The sequence below is a fragment of the Cyprinodon tularosa genome, unplaced genomic scaffold, assembly GCF_016077235.1.
Source record: "Cyprinodon tularosa strain WSP-4 unplaced genomic scaffold, ASM1607723v1 ctg1034, whole genome shotgun sequence".
Lineage (NCBI taxonomy): Eukaryota > Metazoa > Chordata > Actinopteri > Cyprinodontiformes > Cyprinodontidae > Cyprinodon > Cyprinodon tularosa.
The window spans coordinates 14,024-36,183 of NW_024037821.1; the positions used below are offsets into that span (position 1 = coordinate 14,024).

The window sequence follows — 22,160 nt, forward strand, 5'->3', positions numbered from 1 at the left end:
TGGTCCAGAGACGAACCTCTCCCTCCACGCCACCACACAGCCCAGATCTGCCATGCATAGATTGACATATTTTATTAGATCAGGTCGATGTTGGATGTAGGGCTGCAATTGACGAGTATTTAGCAAATAGATAAATTTTTTAGATTAATAATCTGATATCCAAAGGTTCCACAAGAAGATTTTTTATGAAATCAAACCAGGTGAAACTAAAACTTTTCCACTTGAGGAGTTCTGGATTATAGAGCAGATTGACAGATAAAAAACGTTTTTATTATTTAAATGCAAAATGTTTATATATTTTTTTACAATCTTGGTATAATTCCTGCTCTGTTTTACAGCCTTTATACTCGAATTAACAATTAAAGCTACAGTGTGTAATTTTCAGCGACATCTAACGTCCAGACTGCAGACCGCAGCAACATGAACATCTCCCCCCCACCGCTTCTCCCCCCCCAACAGTACGGCGAGCGTTACGGGACAAAATGTCTTCCACGACGTCGGAATCACCTACCTTCTCAAGTGATGAGGTTTGTTTACATAGATAATTTTACAGATAGTATTTCATTAGTCTGTGTAGGGTATAGATTTCATGTAGACTTTAGATAATAAATATACCCGTTATTTTTTCTACGTCGTTGTGACGTTTTGGTGAGCTGCTTTGCATGGTGATATAAACAGACGAAGGAATTGTAGTCATTAGTTTAACAGCGAGATTGTGTTCGCTAGAAGAATATATATTCCCCGTTTACAGAGTCCAAGTCTTGTTTGTGGCACGGGGGTTACAAGGCGAGGAAGAGGGAGAGGAAGAGGGCGAGGGCGTGCAGCTAGGGCCAGGCGAGAGAGGGGAGCCAGCGGGGTGAGAGCAGAGGAGGAAAGGCTTGAAGATCTCCAAAGGAGCCGGAGAGAAGTAACCGAGGTATATATCCAGAAAATTATTTTACAGAAAATTACTGAATCATTACCTGTGAAACGTCAGGGACGTTGCTGAATAAGTATACTGGAGAGTAACAGCATCATCACGCAGCATGTTATTGTTTTAGACAGGTCTGAGCATCCTGTACTCCAAAAACTGCAGTGATATTAGACAATTGTGTGTGTAGGATTAATTACCTGTCCAAGAGAAAACTGGCAACTTGAGCGTCACTTTGAAAACCTTTTTCCTCCATCAGTGACTTCCATCGTGTAAATGCCGTGCCAATGTTGATCCGTGTTTTTTGCCGTTTCTTCTCACGCTTGCGTTTATTCTCGTCGTGTTTCCGCTTCTTAGATGACGGGGGTTCGGTGTCCGCCGCTTTTCGTTGTGATACAGAGTAGGCATGATCCTCCATTCGTCTGATGTTTGGCCACACAGTGCCAAACAGTTTGCAAAGTCACTCACGCCTGCCGCCTTGTTCACCTTTCTTGTTACTGAGGCGCAGTATACCTGCTTCTTCTTCTTCTTTGGTTTCAGGCAGACTAAACGCTTCTCAGGCATAATACTGCCATCTACTGTTCAGTACCATCTCAGTTAATCTCTCTCAACTTGCCGTAGTTATTTTCGAGCGTAATGGTAGATCTCGCAATCGCTAGTTTGTTGCCTCTGCGCTTGCCGTAGCGCAAAGATGTCAGCCTCCATGGCTGCGAGACCCGCTCCTATGTAATTATAAATAACGAATTCTAAGGCAACGCAAATATTATGGTTAAAAGGCTGAGCTCATAGGTGATGATAAATAACATAGTTATGTATAATATATTACATTTCTGACTTTATATCCCTGTAATTATTACACACTGTAGCTTTAACCGATTCCTAAATTAGTAGATTATTTCAATAATCTATTAATCTGATTGCTTCATCCCTAGTTGGATGTAATCAAACATTTAAGCTCCGCCCACATATTGCAGATGTGGCCAGGTTCCCAGTGGACCTGCTGTTTTTAAGGAGTCTGTCTGTTGAAGATGAGCAGGAGCTGCTCTGCTCTCTATGCAATGACTCAGTCCACTGGAACCAGCAGGTTGTTCCTTCCTCAGTGAGCAGCAGGGGGCGCCGTTGGCTCTTGATTGAAAAGAAAGATGGAGGAAGGGAAGCAGATAAAAGTTCTGATCAGGTCCTCCTCCTGTCCCAGAGTCCGTCAGCCCGGCGGTTCTGACCCGGCTGGGTGTGGCTGGTCTCCAGTTTCAAAGAGGAAGGAAACCATCAGAGTTAAATGGAAACCAGCTGCAGTTCATGGAGCGCGCTGACATCACAGGGGGAGGCGACCAATCAGACGGAGGTCAGCTGACTGAAGCAAACCTGCTTCTAGTTTAGTTTATGGTCCAAATGTGCTCAGAGCAGAACCCCGCCATGGTTTCCATGGAGACCGTGATTCATGGCAGCGTATTTCTATTTGCTAAAGATCATGGCTGCCGTCGTCAACATGGCGAGGAACCCTACAGAACATGGAGCACATCCACCGCCTCCTGCACAGGCTCTGCAGTGAAGCTTCAGGTTCTATCAGATTTAGTTCTGGGTCTTTTTCTACATCTGATGGTCCTGGAAGTGCAGAGACGCAGAGACTGCAGCACGGGACAACGGGTGGGGGAGGGGGAGCATTCAGCCACATCACGCTTCCAATAAAATGGAGCAAGAAGCAGCTGGAGGCAAAGACCAGCAGAGGTTCAACACAGGGGCCAAGGGCCACCAGGGGCCAAGAGCCACCAACCATCAGGGGCCACCGGGGGCCGAGGGCCCAGCATCTTTTAGATCAGCCTTGTTTTTCTGCAGCATCTGGATGCGTCTCCAGGGATCAGATTCTGGTTGAGGTGGAGGCAGAAGGTTCTGCTGGTTCAGGGACCCGGATGACGGAACCCGCCCTGCTCAGGGCTCTGGGTTAACCTTCTCACCTTCTGCTGCCTGCTGCTGCCGGAGCGGCTGCTGACTGGGGTCTTTCCTCCACTCCTCGCCCGTCTCTCCACCACTGGTACTGGTTCTGCTTCTGGTTCCGGCTCAGGTTCTGGAACTGCTACTGGTTCTGTAATGAAAGACAGTTCTTTTGATTGCGTTTCCTTCTCTGGAGATCCAGGATGAACGGCTCCTGTGAGGCCATCATCATGCTGCCGGTGACTAGAATGGAGCCGTTCAGATTAGCCGTTAGCATCTACAATCAGCGGATCTGTAAATACCATCCTCCTTGTCGCTGTAGACGTCGGCTTCAGCGTTCCCATTGAGGGTAGCTGGTATTTGGTTGGAGACCGGCTGAGCAGGACCGTCGTCCAGGAACTTCTGCAGCTTCTTCTCATATAGTTTACGAGTCGATGCTAAAAGAAAGAACAAAGGAGGCAAAGCGTTGAGAACCAGGCAGGTTCCACTGAATGAAATCAATAAACTTTATCCATCGTCTATCTGGAAGATTAGACAGTCCTGGGAAAAAAAGCTGTCAGAGGCGACGAAAAGAGTCCCTAAGAGGTTTTCTGTGCTGCTGTGCGAGACGCCAACCTGTCAAAGTTTTCTCTGCATGGCGTTAGTCTGAAGCATTAAACGTCTCTCTGGACCCAGTCCCAATCTGAACATCACCACAGGGTTCAGACACCCCGAGAGGTAGAACGGATTATCAGACTTTATTGCTAAGATTGAGTCTAAATCATTTAATTTGATCAGTTTTCCATCAATCATCCGTCCAAACAACCAGCAGAGGATCTAAGAAGGAGGTTTAGAAAAACACACGATGAAAAATAGAATAAAAGTTTAAAGAAATGTGATTTTCATTGTAAAGAAATATAAAAGGAAGGCATGTATTAGAGCTACAGGGGGGTTGTGTTCCAGGAGCAGTGGACATAAGGGGCAGGGGGCATGAATGTAGCCCTTACAAACAAGAAATGTCTGCTTCTGTCTCCTTGAACCCCAGTCGGCCTCAGCAGATGGCCGCTCACACTGAGCCTGGTTCTGCTGGAGGTTTCTTCCTGTTCAAAGGGAGTTTTTCCTCTCCACTGTCGCTACAAGCATGCTTAGTGTGAGGGATTGCTGAAGAGTCAATGAGTCGATGCAATCAGCTGGTTTTGAATCAATCTGACTGGATGATCTGATGAACTGGAAAAAACTGATGACATGATGTGAATAGGCGCTATAGAAATAAACTGAATAGAATTGAACTGAAAATGTCAGATGCTGATTTGCTGGCAGAGGATCAGAGACAATTTCACAGAAATTTACTTCCTTTTTCCCTCCGACTGGCTTAGAACCAAAGATAATCATTAATGGCCGTAAAATGCAGCAAGCGACCAGCTTTTTACAGCGAGACTCAGAATCCATCATGTTCAGGTTTAAGTCCACCAATTAAACATGAAAATGATGGATATCTCTTCGTCTGTCACTATTTTATTTTGCCTTTTATTTATTAATGCTCTGAGCAAACATTTCTCCTCCACACCACTAGGTTTGCTGTGTGCACCCCGCTGGCAAACTGCCTCCATTTTCCTCTCCTGTTATGAGCTTCAGTGTGCACCCCAATGCTGCGTTCACACCAGAGGAGATGTGGGCGTCAAACACGCACAGATGCAGGAAATTGGACTCAAACTGTGGTCCAGCTGCTCTGGACGCCCGGCGCTCTGGTTGATCATCCGCTCTGTTCTGTAGCTTCCAGCTAGAGAGCAGCTTGGCTTTATTTACTTTATGAGTTGGAAAAATAATTTGAACACAGAAATCCCACATCCTCCGTCACCGCCCCGCCCCGCCACGCAAACCAAAGGCTACAGCCTCCGCTGCTCCTCCAGTCCTGCTCCACTCTGACCTCCTCAGAGCTCCAGGAGCAAAACATGCGGAAATTAACACTTAATTTAATATGACGCATTAAAAACATCCCCATCAGCATCCAGCAGAGTTTCTGTCCAAATATTTTCTTTTAGTTGTAGAGGTTAGTAATCCGGATCACTGGGATCATCCATGGGTTGGATGAACTTTGCTCTCTATCTCCAAACTCAGCATCTCTTCATCCATTCCTCAGATAGGAAGTTTGTTTTGACTGGATTTGATTAAACTTCTAAGCCTCTCCGTATAAAATAAATATTTTGATGGAGATGAGAAATCTGCTTCCTGGTCTGTTGAAGAACCAATAGTTTGCATCCAATCATTGAATTAAACAGTCTTAGTTTTGGGGATTATAGAAGAATTATTGTCTAAGCTGTAGTAACCTTATCTGTCGTTAACATATTTTAATTAGTCAAACCTGATCTTCTCGCCGTTCTTTTGAGCCATTGATTAACATGACAGACAAGTTCTCTGCGAGCGGAATGTGGAGTCTGGGGGTAACACGTTTCAAAGTCCACCTGCAAACATCCTCTGTTCATCAGGATTATAATCCCACTATAATCTGCAGTCCTTGTTGGGAGCTGCAGACCTCCAGCATCCCGCCAGGAGGCAGTGCCTGGAATCCCCGCTGAAAGCTCTCTGCTGCAGGCAGCCTGTGGGGGATTTCCTGCTGCTGTTCATAGCGGCTGGAAGTGAATAGAAGGTTTTTAAGGTTTGAGGTAAAAACTGCAAGAACCAGAGTAACAATGAGCCATTGTTACCTGTATATTGGCCATAGTAGCAGCTAAACACAGCATCTGGTTTTCTACACTGTTTAAGTTTTGTTGTTTTGGGTGAAGTGGTTTTGTTTGGGTTGTGGTTCTTTGGTTGGCCACATCTTATTTTCATTTTTGTAAAAAGGTAAACTGATTTCACTTTACAATATTTTGTTTTTGTTTAACTCTTCATTAAAGGGACATTCATAGGTTTAAGAGTTAAAATATTGTGAAATACTCAAGCAGGGGTGTACAGGACTGTACCATTGGATAATTGAAAGGGGGAGGTTGATCTGATGGATGGGGTTTTCTGTATTGAGTTTGAGTATTTGTTTGGGTTGAATTTAAATATTTGTTTTCTCTATTTATAGCTCCTTCTCAATATAAGAAATATGTCTGCCATTGTTCACCGGAAAAAAAATTAAAGTTTTGTCAGCTGAAAACTCTTCAGAGCACGTTCTTCTTTCAACCAGTTTGGGTTCCACCTCCAAGACAAGTGTGTGACAACCAGAATGTACAATCTAATATTTTTATCAGCAGGTTATAACATTTCTAGTTAATTTGGGTATTTATAATATGTTTGTCCGTAGTTCATAAAAAATGTTTTATTGCAGCAATAATGATCAGAGCTGCTCTCTGTTCCTTCTGAATAAAGCTATGAAAGTACAGTAATAGTATTATTGTGCTTTTGAGAAGCAGCAGACTGAGAAAGCCGGTTTATCCTATGAGCGAACAGACACAGTAGGAATCTAACTCTGTTTCCTACTTGGTGTCACCATCCAGCAGCTACTCTGCAAACCCCCAGCAGTGGGGATTAGAAATTAGTTAAGATTAGTCGACTAATCAAAACATTATTCAAAAAATGATTTGTTAGAAAATGAGTCGCTAGTGGCACCAATAACAGGAGTATTCCTACCCTAAGCAGGACATCTAAAGCCTGGTGTCCGCCGCGCTGCGAGCGTCTCCATCATCCAATCAGACAAGAGGCACGTAAAGCCGCTGTCACCGATGATTTAGACATACGAAAAATCTTGCAAAGACGCTGGCATACGCTGGAAAAGGTATGGTAGGGCCCTATAAAATCCGTTTTATTTTTTCTCAAATTCCATTTTTTTCCATTTTAATTTTTGAAAATTCATTTTTTTCCGTTTTATGTATGTATTTTTGTGCTTCCAATCAATGGAATGTTGACAAAACTTGCAAAACAATAGTTCACCTGACACGTAAAAGTCACGAGGGAACTGCTCGGCTCTGTACTCGGGGCGTAGCTTCGTGTTTATCAACTTTTTCGCCGAAAGCGGAGCTGTGGAGAGCCGCTTCGCCATTTTTTCAATGTTTTGATGAGGGAGGGTGAGCGGAAATGACGGAGCGGGAGGGGTTGTGTCGCCCAGATTTGCGTCCCCCGGTGTGCATTTCCCCCCGAATTACGTTCTTCTCCCACACAAAAACCGAATTTCATTTAAAATGTAGAAATTCCGCGTTTACACTAGATTCCGCGTTAATTTGCCAATTCCGCGATTCCGTCCGCGATTCAGTGATCGTGGAAATTATAGGGCCCTAGTATGGGTACGTTTAGTATAAGTTATGAGCACGCTGAAGTACGCTGGAACACATCGACACATCGACGTGGGCCATAAGTTCCAGTTTAAGTCGTAAGGAAGTCCTATTTAAATGTGAAATCATTCTGGCTTAAACATGTATATAAATGTTCTCTTTATCAGACATATTGTCTCAAAAACTAGAAAATTTCTATTTGGAAAAAAAAAAATCCTATCTTAAAATTCATAAATTTTACCTAAATTCGGCCAAATATATATCAACGGTCATCTGTCAATCAATTTTTTTCTTTCATAGCATCTTGATTCATATGTCGCAGCTAATATACGCAACGGTTGAAATCAGAAATCAGAACCCTTTCCTTTCCCATTGAGTTGCGTCCCAGTGTTCACAGGGATGGATGTCTGTGTCTTCTGCAGGCGTAGAGCTAACAGAACTGGCAGCGTTGCGAGGCAAGGGCTCAAACATGTACGGCTGGAAGCCTTCTACACCAAACCAAGCTTCTGCCGCCCTGGCGTCCTCTTCCACAACATCTTCATCCCCGCTTTCCTCCTCTAAATAAAAAATGGATGACGGAGGAGACTCATCCACGACCTTGGACACTAAACTCTCCTCCTCTTGCATGTTTCCTCTGTCCATAGCGTTCCTTGACAGCGTCGTTTCTAAGTCACCAATTTAGTGCTACTTGGTCCCAATGGAATTTCCCATTGGGAACCCAACCTACTAGCACTAAGTTGCTAACTGGTTAGCAACGATGCTTCAGACAAACCGGCCACAAACCAATTTGCTTGCGAACCTTTCGCCACAACAATTCCGCCCCCTTGATAATTGACCAATCACATTCACTTTATTCACTCGTGTAAAGTTGGGCACCACTCGGGAGAATTCGGAAATGCAACGGTTGGAACAGCCGCTCATCAGTCGTGGCGTCTAGCTCATCCTAAACCTCTGTGTAACATCTGTGTAACTTATCCAGAACTTCTCTCCAACGCATATCAAGGTATCTGACGTGTTCCAGACGAGCGCTGAACGTGTTTCTAGCTTCCAGCTACTGTATAATGGCGTATTGGCAGTGTTTTGGTATAAAGGGGGTTCACAGGAGGAAACCATCAGTTCTCCTCCAGACTTCATCCCCATCATAGGGAGAGCCAGAAGGTGAGGCTGATGGATCCTCCCTGCGTTCACACTAGAGACTGACATTTTTTCGGGAATCCTGCGGGTCACGGGATTCCCGTGGGATGGGAGTCAGTATTAGTAACGATCACGGGATTGGGACGTTACAGGATTAAACATTAACGGGAGCAGACGGGAGCGGGAGCAAACCAATAGTAACTTCCTCTCTGAGTTTTTTACCCGCGCTCAAAGACAACAAGAATGGGAGTGATGCAGGAGCGGGAGTCATTCTGAATGGGAGCGGGATGGGAGTGGGAGTAATTTCACCAGGAGTGGGACGGGACAGGATTTAGATTTCTACTCTGGCCCGGGATCGGGACGGGACACCATTTTTTTCTGTGGGAGTGGGACGGGACAGGAGTGAAAATCCACTCCCGTGTCAGTCTCTAGTTCACACCCACCAACCAACACACTTCCTAGCAGACATGATGCTCAATCTGCTGCCATTAAAAACCTTCTTTCTTTATTTATCTTTTTTATTTATTCTTTTTTCTTGATGGGCGTTAAACAGCAGCTAGATTAATAGAAAGTTCAGCGTATGCCAGCGCTTTAGGAGATTCTGGGACGTCAGGCAGACGCTGGATAAAGGTGTTACAGGGGCTTTAGGGATTCAATTCTATTGAGTTTATTTCTATAGCTCCAATTCACATCATGTCATCTTGGGTTACTTCAAAGTTCAACCAGATCATCCAGTCAGATTGATTCAAAGTTTTCTATCTAAGGAAAACTAGTTGGTTGCATCGACTCAGGAATGTGGTTTAACCTTTAGAAGAGCCACTTCCTGTTAAACCCTGGCTTGTCTGGGCCGGATCACTGAGACGGTTCCAACCTAGAGAGCGAATTTACCAGGGAATGAGTTTAACCGTCCTCTGAATGTCACCATGTTTAATATCAACAGGATCCAGCGGAGGAGGACTGGTCATGGTCTGCTCCATCACCAACATTTAGTCCTGAGAGTTAGGAGGCGATAGAGGAGCACTCACCTACGATTGGTCCCACACTCACTCCATACTTCTGCAACTCGTCCCTCAGGCCCTCATCAGTGAGCGACGTCACGTCGACCTCCTCCAGGCGGAGCTTCTCTGATTTCCTGGGGGTTTTCTGTGGAACAGCAGCAGGCAGTTAAAACCTGAACTGGAGCCGTTTCACCATCTTCCATCAATGTCTGACAAACTGCACCGTCTCCATTGATTCTCTAATCCCACAGGAACAACCCCGCTGTGAGCTGAACAGAAGGGAATGATCCTGGTTCTCCAATGATCCGCCATAACCCTTTATTTTCTAACAGCTCTTAAAGGTACAGGGGAGGATTTTCGTGAATTTCTTTAAAGGTGTCATAGAATGCCAAACCTAGTTTCCATTGTCATAGATGAATAACATTCAGTGGGTGAAATGGACGTAGAGAGAAGTTCAAACCCCATCAACACCTCCTTTCTCTGCAAATCTCAATATTCTAAACTTCCACCATAAAACGGGCGAATGCAAACGAAGCACAGAGTGGATGAGCCAGAACCACGGGTGGAAATGCAGCGCTGCAGGCTGCACGGAGAAATGGGAACATTTCCACAGTCTTCCCAAGGATCTGAAGACTGGACAAGCATGGATTATTTTGGTCTATCAGAAGATCCCAGCAAAGTTTGATGCTTAGCTGTTCATTTGCTCGAAGCATTTTAATGAAGACAGCTTTAAAAATCAGTTCAAAGCAGGATTGGCTAAACTTCTTTTCCTGAAACGAGGGGCTGTTCCCACCGAGAGGCCATCACAACCGCAGCTGGGAGGATGGTTCTGTCGCTAAGCTGTAGATAGCAATGCTAGCATATCTATGGAGACCAGATTTGGGTTTCTGAAAAGACATTGAAGGCGATAGCTTAAGAGCAGCCTTTAATGCTATCTTAGACACTATTGGCTTTGTTCAAAATGTGAATAGTCCCACACATTCTCATCTTCATACTTTGGATCTTGTGCTGACATACGGCATAGAATGTGAAGAAATAACAGTATTTCCTCACAACCCTGTCCTCTCTGACCACTTTCCAATAACCTTCAGGATTACTTTAACAGAGTTCTCCTCCCCCAAAAGAAGGTTCAATTTTAGTAGATCTTTATCAGATAGTGCAGTTATAAATTTTAAAGAATCTGCTTCACTTTCTCTCTCATCTGTGTCACTGAGCAGTGCTGCAGAGTGCAAAAGCTTAGCTTATTCCCCTTCACAGGTTGATGATTTTGTTGATGGGGTTGCTAGTTCTCTGCGTATTGCCTTAGACAACGCAGCTCCTTTGAAAATGAAAACCGTTAAAAATAGAAAGCTTGCTCCTTGGTTTAATGCAGAGCTGCGTACTTTGAAGCAAAATGCTAGGAAACTGGAGAGAAAATATCGCTCCACAGGCCTGCGAGAGTCCTTCCTAGTCTGGAAAAATGGTTTACTGCTGTATAAGAGGACTCTTTGTAAAGCAAGAGCAGCATACTTCTCCTCATTAATAGAGGAGAATAAGAATAATCCTAGATTTCTTTTTAATACAGTTGCCAAACTCACCCAGAGCCATAGCTCTGTTGAACCGTCCATTCCACCTGCTCTTAGCAGCAATGATTTTATGGGATTATTTATAAATAAGATTGATCTTATTAAAAATAAGATCATAAGCACTCCTCTATCCGCGATTGTACCTGAGGTAGTCATGGAATCTGAACCGGGTTTAGACTGCTTTGATCCAGTTGAACTCTCTGAATTAGCAAAATTATTGTCTTCATCTAAGCCTTCAACTTGTATGTTAGATCCAGTTCCAACCAGGTTATTTAAGGAGGTATTCCCTTTGATCTCCTCCTCCATTTTAGATGTGATTAATCTATCTCTGTTACAGGGATATGTACCTAAAGCTTTTAAGGTTGCTGTAATTAAACCTCTGCTTAAGAAACCGTCTCTTGACCCATATGACTTGGTCAATTATAGACCTATATCCAATCTTCCTTTCTTATCCAAAATTCTTGAGAAAGTAGTTGCCAAACAAGTTTGCGATCACTTCCACCATAATGAACTTTTTGAAGAGTTTCAGTCTGGCTTTAGAGCTCATCATAGCACTGAAACAGCTCTGGTGAAAGTCACTAATGATATTCTCATGGCCTCAGATAATGGACTTGTATCTGTGCTCGTCCTGTTGGATCTTAGTGCTGCATTTGATACAGTTGACCATAATATTCTTTTAGAAAGACTTGAATATTTTGTTGGAATTAAAGGAACAGCACTAGACTGGTTTAAATCTTATCTATCTGATCGAATTCAGTTTGTTCATGTTAATGATAGATCTTCAACACGCTCAAAGGTTACCTGTGGAGTACCACAGGGATCAGTGCTAGGACCAATTCTACTTTATACATGCTCCCAATTGGTAGAGTTATTAGACAGCATGGGATTAATTTCCACTGTTACGCTGATGATACCCAGCTATATCTGTCTATAAATCCAGATGAAGCTAACCCATTACATAGATTACAGGCATGTCTTGAAGACATAAAAACCTGGATGACTCTTAACTTTCTGCTCCTGAATGCAGACAAAACAGAAGTTATAGTCTTTGGACCAGAGTCTCTGAAAAAGAAACTGATTAGCCAGTCACTTCATTTGGATGGGATTAAACTGATTTCAGATAATAAAGTAAAAAATCTTGGTGTTATTTTTGATCAGGACCTGTCATTTAAATCCCACATCAAAGAGGTTTCTAGAATTTCCTTCTTTCATCTGAGGAACATTACAAAAATTAGAAATATCCTGTCCAGGGGTGATGCTGAGAAACTAGTCCATGCATTTGTTACTTCAAGGCTGGACTATTGTAATTCTTTACTATCAGGAAGTCCACAAACTGTAGTTAAAAGCCTTCAGCTGATCCAAAATGCTGCAGCCAGAGTTCTAATGAAAATTAAAAAGAGAGATCATATCTCGCCTATCCTGGCTTCTCTTCATTGGCTTCCTGTTAAATCAAGAATAGAATTTAAAATCCTCCTTCTCACATATAAAGCCTTAAATGGCCAAGCTCCATCTTATATCAGAGATCTGATTGTTCCTTATGTTCCTAACAGAGCACTTCGCTCTCAATCTGCAGGTTTACTAGTGGTTCCTAGAATTTCTAAAAGTAGAATGGGAGGCAGATCTTTTAGTTATCAGGCTCCTCTCCTGTGGAACCAACTACCAGTTTTAGTCCGTGAGGCAGACACCCTGTCTACTTTTAAGGCTAGGCTTAAAACTTTCCTTTTTGATAAAGCTTATAGTTAGAGTGGCTCAGGTTATCCTGAGCTATCTCTATAGTTATGCTGCTATAGGCTTAGACTTTTGGAGGACATAGGGACCCCCATTTCATCATTCTGCTTCATTCTCTCTCTGTTCTCCTATTCTGCAGAATCTGTTAGTTCAATCTCTAACCTTCTGCTCTCTCTGCTTTTCCTCAGAGTAGCTTTGCCTCGTCTGTTCCTGTTTGGCTGTGACGTCATCCTGGAAAGAAACATCAGCTGTGCTGCTTCCATCAACACCCTTGTTTATAGATGTTGGAGATCGGCCGGTTTTCCAGTGTGGTCCTGTTTCTCTGACTGTGACTGAGTGGATGTGCTCTCTTCGTCCTCTGGCATGGGAGCTGCCTTGGAGCTCGTCTGCCTGGCTGTGTGTTTCCTGGACGGGGCCGCCTTTTACAGCTGCTTCTTGTATCTCTGCTTCTGTCTCCTTGAACCCCAGTCGGCCTCGGCAGATGGCCGCTCACACAGAGCCTGGTTCTGCTGGAGGTTTCTTCCTGTTAAAAGGGAGTTTTTCCTCTCCACTGTCGCTACAAGCATGCTTAGTGTGGGGGATTGTATTTGAGTCAATGAGTCAATGCAATCAACTGGTTTTCCTTAGATAGAAAACTTTGTATCAATTTGACTGTATGATCTGGTTGAACTGTAAAGTGCCTTGAGATGACATGTGTTGTGAATTTGGCGCTATATAAATAAACTGAATTGAATTGAATTGAAAAGGCTGACTGGACCTGACCGGGCCCCGCCCCCCAGGGGATGGAGCGACAGAACCCAACCCGATGACGGTACGCCGGTGTCCATGCTACGGTCACTGGGTCGGGTTCGGTCGCTCTGCCCCCCACTGGCTTCCTGTTTCGACTACGTGCTGCACTGCAGTCGACCAAAATCCCAGGCGAGTTTTAAATTCCCCCCGTACATTTTTTTAGGTATGAAAAGTAGGACATATCCTGGAAAAAGCAGACATCTGGTCACCCTGCCATATCAATGATGTTTCAGTGAGTGCTTGTTGCTATGATGGGTCTTTGCACAGCAGCTTCGCTCGTTGTAAACCAACCAATCAGAGCACAGCTCATCTAAATATTCATGATCAAACCATAAAAGGAAGTAAACCTGTTGTTTCATTCTAGGGCTTTTAACCAGGATTGCATTAGGGCTCATAGAACAGCTAATATGCCATTTTCAGCCCAATCAATGTTACACACCCTACTCAGCGTTTATTGCTGCGTTTTTCTTTTCTTTAGACGTAGATCTCATTATGTTTTTAATAGATGACCATTCTCTATCTGTTCTGGTTCTAGATGCTGCACGTTAAGTAGAGCTTTGCTTTTTAGAATTCTCCAGTGGAGTTTTTCATAATCTGTTCAAGTCAAATGTGGGAAACTGTTTTAATGTGTGAACAGCACAGAGACAGAGCTCTGATCTGCTCAGCCTGCCCGGTCAGAGCCGCTCTATACAGTCAGTGGGACATGGGGAAAAACAGACTAAAAAGTCGGATGGAACCGATGTGTTCAGGCCTTTAGAGGGATGGAATCTGTGCGTTGAGGTAAAATTGGGCCGTGCAGATGAGCATAGATGCTCAAAAGACATCATTTGTTGGGGCGGACCCTGCAAACATCGAGGATTTGTCATGTTTAAATCCAGCTATAAAAGAGTAGTAAAAAGGTTTGCTTTTGATCGTGGTGGACTTACTTCCCCTTTCTTCACACCAACACGGAAACATCTGCAGCGAGTTCAAAGCAGACGGGCTTCCTACCAGCGAGCACTGATGGTGAAACCCTGGTGTTTGCATAGAAACCACATTCAGGCGCAGAGCTTCTAATAGGAGGAGTGTGATACTTTACTGCCACTGCAGCGTCAGTAGGAAAGGAAAACTTTAGGCCTCTACTGCCCAACACACATCTCTGCACTAACAACAACCAGTTCATCTTATGTTCTTTATAATCAACTTTCCAGAAACCGGCCTAAACTAAACACACCGCAGCTTAAAGGAATAGTACACCCAAAACATGATTAGCCTTCATTTTCTACTCACCCCCATGCTGAACAACACTCTGGAGTACTTTTTTGATATCTCAAATGCATCTGGAGATCTGGGAGGCTTCTTGCTGTCTGCTGACATTCAAATAATGGAGGTCTATGGCGCCTGAGACAGAAAGGTCCATAAAAGTCCACAAAAAACGTGTCAATTTTCCTCCATACTGCTCGTCCAATGTAATCCAAGTGTCCTGAGTGGGTAGCATCCAGAATTTACTCGAAACGAAGTCATTTAGAATGTTTTTGGAGCATAAACAGTAGTGTATAGGATTTCCTGAAAGCGCGCACATGCGCGTTCACGAGCCTACGGAAGCCGGCAGACCAAACCAGATGAAAGTGCGCATTCAGCGTCTGCTCTGCCGATAATGCAAGCGTAGAAGAAGAAATGTGCTGTTTACCTGTGCAAAGAAAGAAACAACGAAAGAAAAATGTCTGAGGACTTCAGTGTTGAGGAAGAGCATGAGTTCTTTGCCGAGCTGAATGTGCTGGTTTGGTCTGCCGGTTTCCGTAGGCTCGTGAACGCGCTTTCAGGAAATCCTATACACTACTGTTTATGCTCTAAAAACATTCTAAATGACTTCGTTTCGAGTAAATTCTGGATGCTACCCACTCAGGACACTTGGAATACATTGGACGAGCAGTATGGAGGAATATTGACACGTTTTTTGTGGACTTTTATGGACCTTTCTGCCTCGGGCGCCATAGACCTCCATTATTTGAATGTCAGCAGACAGCAAGAAGCCTCCCAGATCTCCAGATGCATTTGAGATATCAAAAAAGTACTCCAGAGTGTTGTTCAGCATGGGGGTGAGTAGAAAATGAAGGCTAATCATGTTTTGGGTGTACTATTCCTTTAAAGCATGATGATGATGTAATCTGGTTACTTTTCATTAACTCTCTGAGCCGCAGAGGAAATGCTTTACTGTAGTGGATAATAAGCCATGCAGTGGGAGCAGCAGAAATGTGAGGAATGCAGGAGGAAAGCCGCTCCGTGTCGGTGAGAGGAACGGTTGCGTGTTTCTGCCGTCTGATCTGGAGGACGGCCAAGCGGTTTCATAATCATCCTCCAGAGTGAATGAAGCGCTGCTCTGCAGCCACACCCAGCTCCTCCACATTCCCCTTTAATGGCACCAAGTTTACAGGCAGTAGTAGAACGTGCAGCCTTCCAGGACCTGTGGTGTCACGCCTCTACTCACCGCCTGGCACAACAACAACGGACTGAGCTGCTATAAAAAACGCCGTTTTTATGGCGGCTCCAGCCAGAACAGAAGGCAGAGGGAGGACTAACCCACTGGTACGGTCCACCCGTGATCATACTGTGGGTTTGACAGCAGCAAACACGCCAACGTCTCATCATCTTTAACTGCACGCTAAGAATTTCCTCCATAAAAGAGAAGGAGGACGGCAGCAGCTGCAGCCAAACATTAGCCTGAAGCAGCTTGGAAGGACACACGTCCACGATGTCTTCGCATTTCTGTTTTTAGTAAACATGACGGATGGATTCAAATATGCTGAAATTCTTCTGCACTTAAATGAGTTCCTCTGTTAATACTTTATATGATATTATAAATCTGTGCCTCTGCAATTTGAAAATTACATTTTGTTAAATTGTGATTATATTACAAACTGCCCAGCCATACTTCAGTGTTTTTAATTCAAAGTAATTTTCATGTGAATGTGCTTTACTGGAGGCATCCATGTTTGTCAAAGAACACTACTGCCACCTACTGGTTAGTGACGTCACGGTGCGGTATCGGCTGTTGATCAAGTCCCAGTGCTGTATCTGGTGTTTGTCACAACGCGCTATTATCCAAGTCATCTTGAAAACATTCTTCTTCCAAATGTTGGCTACATATTACGGGTTTTTTCTCTGGCCAGAAGTTCGATGGCAAATCCTCCCTCTTCAAGTTGGCGATCCAACGACCAACCCGTCTGTGGAGGATCAGGAATCAGAAAGGTGGAATAACTCTTTTTTTCACTTTTCCCCGATGTATTCCAGCATCCAGCTGCCATGCACGTGGGCATTGTCAGTTTCACTATAGCTCTGGTGAATTTCAATGGTGAAGTCCTCTGGAAATCTTCAATAATTGTTGTTGATTGCAGATGTGTCTAGTAGTTCCCATTGATTTAGCTTGTAAAGCGGGGAGAATGGCGCTAGGCTTACCGCACCGTGACGTCACTGCTGGAAGATGGCAGGAGGGAGGGTTTTTTTACCGATTTACGCTAAATTCATTAAATCACCGCAAATGTATTAGTTTTAGGTATAAATAATGATCCAATGATTATTCCTGCTGACATTTTCCTTTACTAGAAACAGGGCAGCCATTATGATTTACACTTAATGACGCCTCGTTCTCCACGCCACGCTCTCCAGAGGAGTAACTCACCATGGCACGTGCAGCTAACCTGAACTAACAGGCCGGGCTGCTCTGCCTATGAGGTGGATGCGTGGCGTCCTGCTACGTGTTGATCTCAGCTGTCTCCGCCTCTCTATTGACCATCCTTTGACCAGGACAGAGCTGCTTCTATTCCAAACATGATTATCTAGGCCTTCAAAGAGAAGATAGAGCTGCTCTGATTACGTTTCTCCTGGGAAGCTAAGCGTTCTGACTTCCAACAAGGGTTTTCCATGGTGGGACAGAAACATCTGGAGAAGCAAACATGCAGAATGTTTCCTGATAGAGGAGAAAATAATCCCCATTAATCCAGCTTCCATTTCAGTGTACAGGTGCTGGTCATAAAATTAGAATATCATGAAAAAGTAGATTGATTTCAGTAATTCCATTTAAAAAGTGAAACTTGTATATTATATTCATACATTACATACAAACTCATATATTTCAGATGTTTATTTTGTTTAATTTTGATGATTACAAATGACAACAAATGAAAATCTCAAATTCATCATATCAGAAAATTAGAATATTGTGAAAAGGTTCAAAATTGATGGCCCCTGGTGCCACACTCTAATCAGCTAATTAACTCAAACCACCTGCAAAAGCCTTTAAATGGTCTTTCAGTCTAGTTCTATAGGCTACACAATCATGGGGAAGACTGCTGACTTGACAGTTGTCCAAAAGACGACCATCGACACCTTGCACAAGGAGGGCAAGACACAAAAGGTCATCGCTAAAGAGGCTGGCTGTTCACAGAGCTCAGTGTCCAAGCACATTAATAGAGAGGCGAAGGGAAGGAAAAGATGTGGTCGAAAAAAGTGTACAAGCAAGAGAGATAACCGCACCCTGGAGAGGATTGTGAAACAAAACCCATTCAAAAATGTGGGGGAGATTCACAAAGAGTGGACTGCAGCTGGAGTGAGTGCTTCAAGAACCACCACACACAGACGTATGAAAGACATGGGTTTCTGCTGTCGCATTCCTTGTGTCAAGCCACTCTTGAACCACAGACAGCGTCAGAAGCGTCTTGCCTGGGCTAAAGAGAAACAGGACTGGACTGCTGGTGAGTGGTCCAAAGTCATGTTCTCTGATGAAAGTAAATTTTGCATTTCCTTTGGAAATCAAGGTCCCAGAGTCTGGAGGAAAAGAAGAGAGGCACTTCATCCACGTTGCTTGAAGTCCAGTGTAAAGTTTCCACAGTCAGTGATGGTTTGGGGTGCCATGTCATCTGCTGGTGTTGGTCCATTGTGTTTTCTGAGGTCCAGGGTCAACGCAGCCACATACCAGGAAGTTTTAGAGCACTTCATGCTTCCTGCAGCTGACCAACTTTTTGGAGATGCAGATTTCAATTTCCAACAGGACTTGGCACCTGCACACAGTGCCAAAGCTACCAGTACCTGGTTGAAGGACCATGGTATCCCTGTTCTTAATTGGCCAGCAAACTCTCCTGACCTTAACCCCATAGAAAATCTATGGGGTATTGTGAAGAAGAAGATGCAATACACCAGACCCAACAATTCAGAAGAGCTAAAAGCCACTATTAGAGCAACCTGGGCTATCATAACACCTGAGCAGTGCCACAGACTGATCGACTCCATGCCACGCCGCATTGCTGCAGTAATACAGGCCAAAGGAGGCCCAACTAAATACTGAGTGCTGTACATGCTCATACTTTTCATGTTCATACTTTTCAGTTGGCCAACATTTCTATAAATCCTTTGTTTTTATTGGTCTTCAGTAATATTCTAATTTTCTGATATGATGAATTTGAGATTTTCATTTGTTGTCATTTGTAATCATCAAAATAAACATCTGAAATATATGAGTTTGTATGTAATGTATGAATATAATATACAAGTTTCACTTTTTAAATGGAATTACTGAAATCAATCTACTTTTTCATGATATTCTAATTTTATGACCAGCACCTGTATTATTGGACCTTTAATTTTCTTCTAGTTCTTAAAGAACAATGTTCAGACAATCAAAGCTGAAATAAAAATGGGTATCATATTAGTTCTATTTAGTTGAAAAGATTTATTTTTATTGCGAAGCGTCTGGTTGGATACGAAGCAAATCTCTGATTTTCTTCCTTTAAACTCTACAGATCAAAGTTGATCTCTGAGGTATGAGAAGATCAAGGCCTCAGCATTCCTCTAAAACCACATCCTCAGTAGTATCGCATACCTCCTAACCAATGCAGTGATTGAAGCCTTTATTGACTAGGGTGTCCATGCTGTAAAAACCTGTTTGACCTGAAACACGCAGCGCCGCTTACGCACACATCACCCGACAAATAAATAAACTTTCAGCAGCATTCAGCGGCAGCATCTGAATCAGACAGGAAGCTGCAGTTTGCTTAAACATTTCCAGGCTAGTTGTTCCTATGGCTCAGAGTAACACACGCAGCTAGCAGGTCGTAACCAAGGGAGACATGTTGGACAGGTCCTGCTGGACATCTGGAGTCGTCCAATCCTGCAGGGACAGCATCATTTTAAAGAAAATCTAAATTCTTCAATGTTTGTGAGTTCTCGTGTGCTGGTGAAAATTTCCTGCCCCTCCCACTTTACCCAGCTTGCATCAGAGCAGACTTGTCCGTTCTCCAGACTGACAGCTGTCCCAGCATGCACTGCAGCAGCAGCGTACAGGTTAGCGCTCACAGGGCTTAGAGTATTCAGAGTATATAACGTTAGCCCGTCTGGGGCGCCCAGGTCTGACTTTGTTCCGTCTGCGGCGCCCAGGTCTGACGATGTTCCGTCTGGGGCGCCCAGGTCTGACGTTGTTCCGTCTGCGGCGCCCAGGTCTGACGATGTTCCGTCTGGGGCGCCCAGGTTTAACGTTGTTCCGTCTGGGGCGCCCAGGTCCAACGTTGTTCCGTCTGGGGCGCCCAGGTCTAACGTTGGTCCGTCTGCGGCGCCCAGGTCTAACGTTGTTCCGTCTAAGTTGTTCCGTCTGTGTTGTTCCGTTGTTCCGTCTGGGGCGCCCAGGTCCAACGTTGTTCCGTCTGCGGCGCCCAGGTCCAACGTTGTTCCGTCTGCGGCGCCCAGGTCTAACGTTGTTCCGTCTGCGGCGCCCAGGGCCAACGTTGTTCCGTCTGGGGCGCCCAGGGCCAACGTTGTTCCGTCTGGGGCGCCCAGGGCCAACGTTGGCCCGTCTGCGGCGCACAGGGCCAACGTTAGCCCCAATGTGTTCCTGTTTCTCTCAAACAGCTCACATCTGTGTCAGTGAAGCGGAGTGCTCCACATCTCTGCCTTCATAGTGCCCATCTACATTAAGATCCACAATTCTGAGATTAAAGTCAGAATTCTGAAAAAAATGAGTCAGAATTCAGACTTTTTTCCATATTAAACTGAAATAATTTTTTTTCCAGTGGCCCTAATCATCTTCTGTAGAATCTCTCTCACCAGAGCTGCTCCATGTTTATCGAGCCGTTTCAGATTGTTAGATCAGAAGCGACTGGAGCGGCGTTGGTGTCCGTATGTTGCGTTCAATGGTATCATGTAATTTAGAGGTTCAACTCAGCTCAGGTGTTCCCACAGCATGCCGATCAGAGCCGAGGCGATTTTAACGTGGTTCGCTTGCCGAGTCGTTTGACCCTGATAGACACGCGTCAGTGAGCTGTTCCCACTGCTGCTAAAAGCTGATTGTTAAACTGGTTTAAACATTTTTTCCTCAGTGGGAAACGGATAATAATGATCTGCCACATTAGGTCCCGTTCATCAACACCTTCGATTCACCATCAAGCTTGAATATTGAACCGTTTCCTGGGCATCGCCTTCCTTCCCCAGTGATGAAGACGAGGTGATTTAATACTCGACTGTAACAATGTGTGATTCCTGTAAACATATTAAAACCGTGAGCAGCGGCGTGTTGATGGCCGCCAGTCATGACTATAGATCTGCATGTAGAGAAAGCTGAGGCGCAGAATGGTTCACACCAGTGCAGAGCAGCAGCTGATGGCATCAGGTTTAAAAAAATAAAATAAACACAAATAGTAAATAGAGTAGGACATGCAGCTGAAGACTGGTGTGAAGCTCTTTCTCGTTTTTAATATGATTTAAGAAAAAAAAAGTCAAACAATTTCTCTTCACTTAATTTCCTTTTCCACAGGAAGGCTCGGATCAGAAGACAGGAGCTGCTTCAGTGGGGATGCTTAGGACAGGAAGTGGCTGATCTAGAGGAGCATCTGAGGAATCCAGTCTGTGGCTGCAGGGCTGGGACCTACTTCCTGCTAACGACTGCAGGAACGCTGAGAAACGGCATCAAACTACAGACCTTAAAGAGGGAAAACCGACATGTTCCAGACTGATCCGGAAAGAGGAATATTTTATGGCTAAAACCAGGCTGATGGTTTCATTCCACTGACCAACCATGACAGTGGGGTGCAGAGCACTGGAAATACCACCGACCGGCTGCTATGGCTGATATTGATAGGATCTACTGAGCTCAGTGGGACTTTATGTGCTGATATTTTGTAGACCTGCTCTTCCTAACCGTGCAGCTGAACCCAGACCTCTGATGACATCACAGCGGGCGCTTCATAGGGGTTTCTAAGGCCTGTATTCTGTGTCCCAAAGAAGACTGATCCCGAGGCCTGAGCAGTAAACAGCAGCAGCAATGATTCCCTACAGCTTCTTTTAAAGCTCACTAGCGAGATATCTGGCCGGCTCCTCTCACTGTCTCAGCTGAGGCTCTGCTGCAGGTTCGACTGGGATTCGATCGCAGCATAGCGGCTAACAGGTGATCATGATGTCCAAGCAGGGCGGGCGCATCGATGCGAGCGAGCCACCGCACAGCGACAGCTCCGCATGGGGAACAGAAAATAAAATGAACCTTAGGAACCGGTTCCACCACAAACCTGCTGAGACCCATCAGCAGTTGCTTCAGGAGATTTATTTCCAGGAAACTTGGAACATAAGTCTCCATTTTATCCTGATGACGGTTCATCAGGTTAGATTAAGACCGTTTCTCAATTCACTAGAACACGCAGAATAAATCTGGGTCAACTGGAACAGAAGCGTACTGATGACATCATCACATTCAGAGCTAGTCTGGAGCTGCATTTACCTACTGTTAGTAACAGCCTCTAGATAATAATAAATTAGGACTTTTTTTCATTTAGTGGAGGAATAACAATGAACACAGTCAGATAAACACAGAGGACAGAGGGGGGAAGAAAAAAAAACATGGGCTGAGGAAATAGGAGAC

At 44.4% G+C, this 22,160-nt stretch overlaps 1 protein-coding gene across 1 annotated transcript in view; it reads right to left on the reverse strand.

Annotated features, from left to right (window-relative positions):
• LOC119781189 (lamina-associated polypeptide 2, isoforms beta/gamma-like) overlaps positions 1–22,160 on the reverse strand; it is a 29,020-nt gene that overhangs the window by 2,887 nt on the left and 3,973 nt on the right. Inside the window, exons 2-4 of the mRNA XM_038281591.1 lie at positions 9,231–9,348; positions 3,142–3,276; positions 2,863–2,990 (exon numbers count right to left, since the gene is read on the reverse strand). Coding sequence (XP_038137519.1) covers positions 2,863–2,990; positions 3,142–3,276; positions 9,231–9,348 — 381 coding nt within the window. The remainder of the gene's footprint in view (positions 1–2,862; positions 2,991–3,141; positions 3,277–9,230; positions 9,349–22,160) is intronic.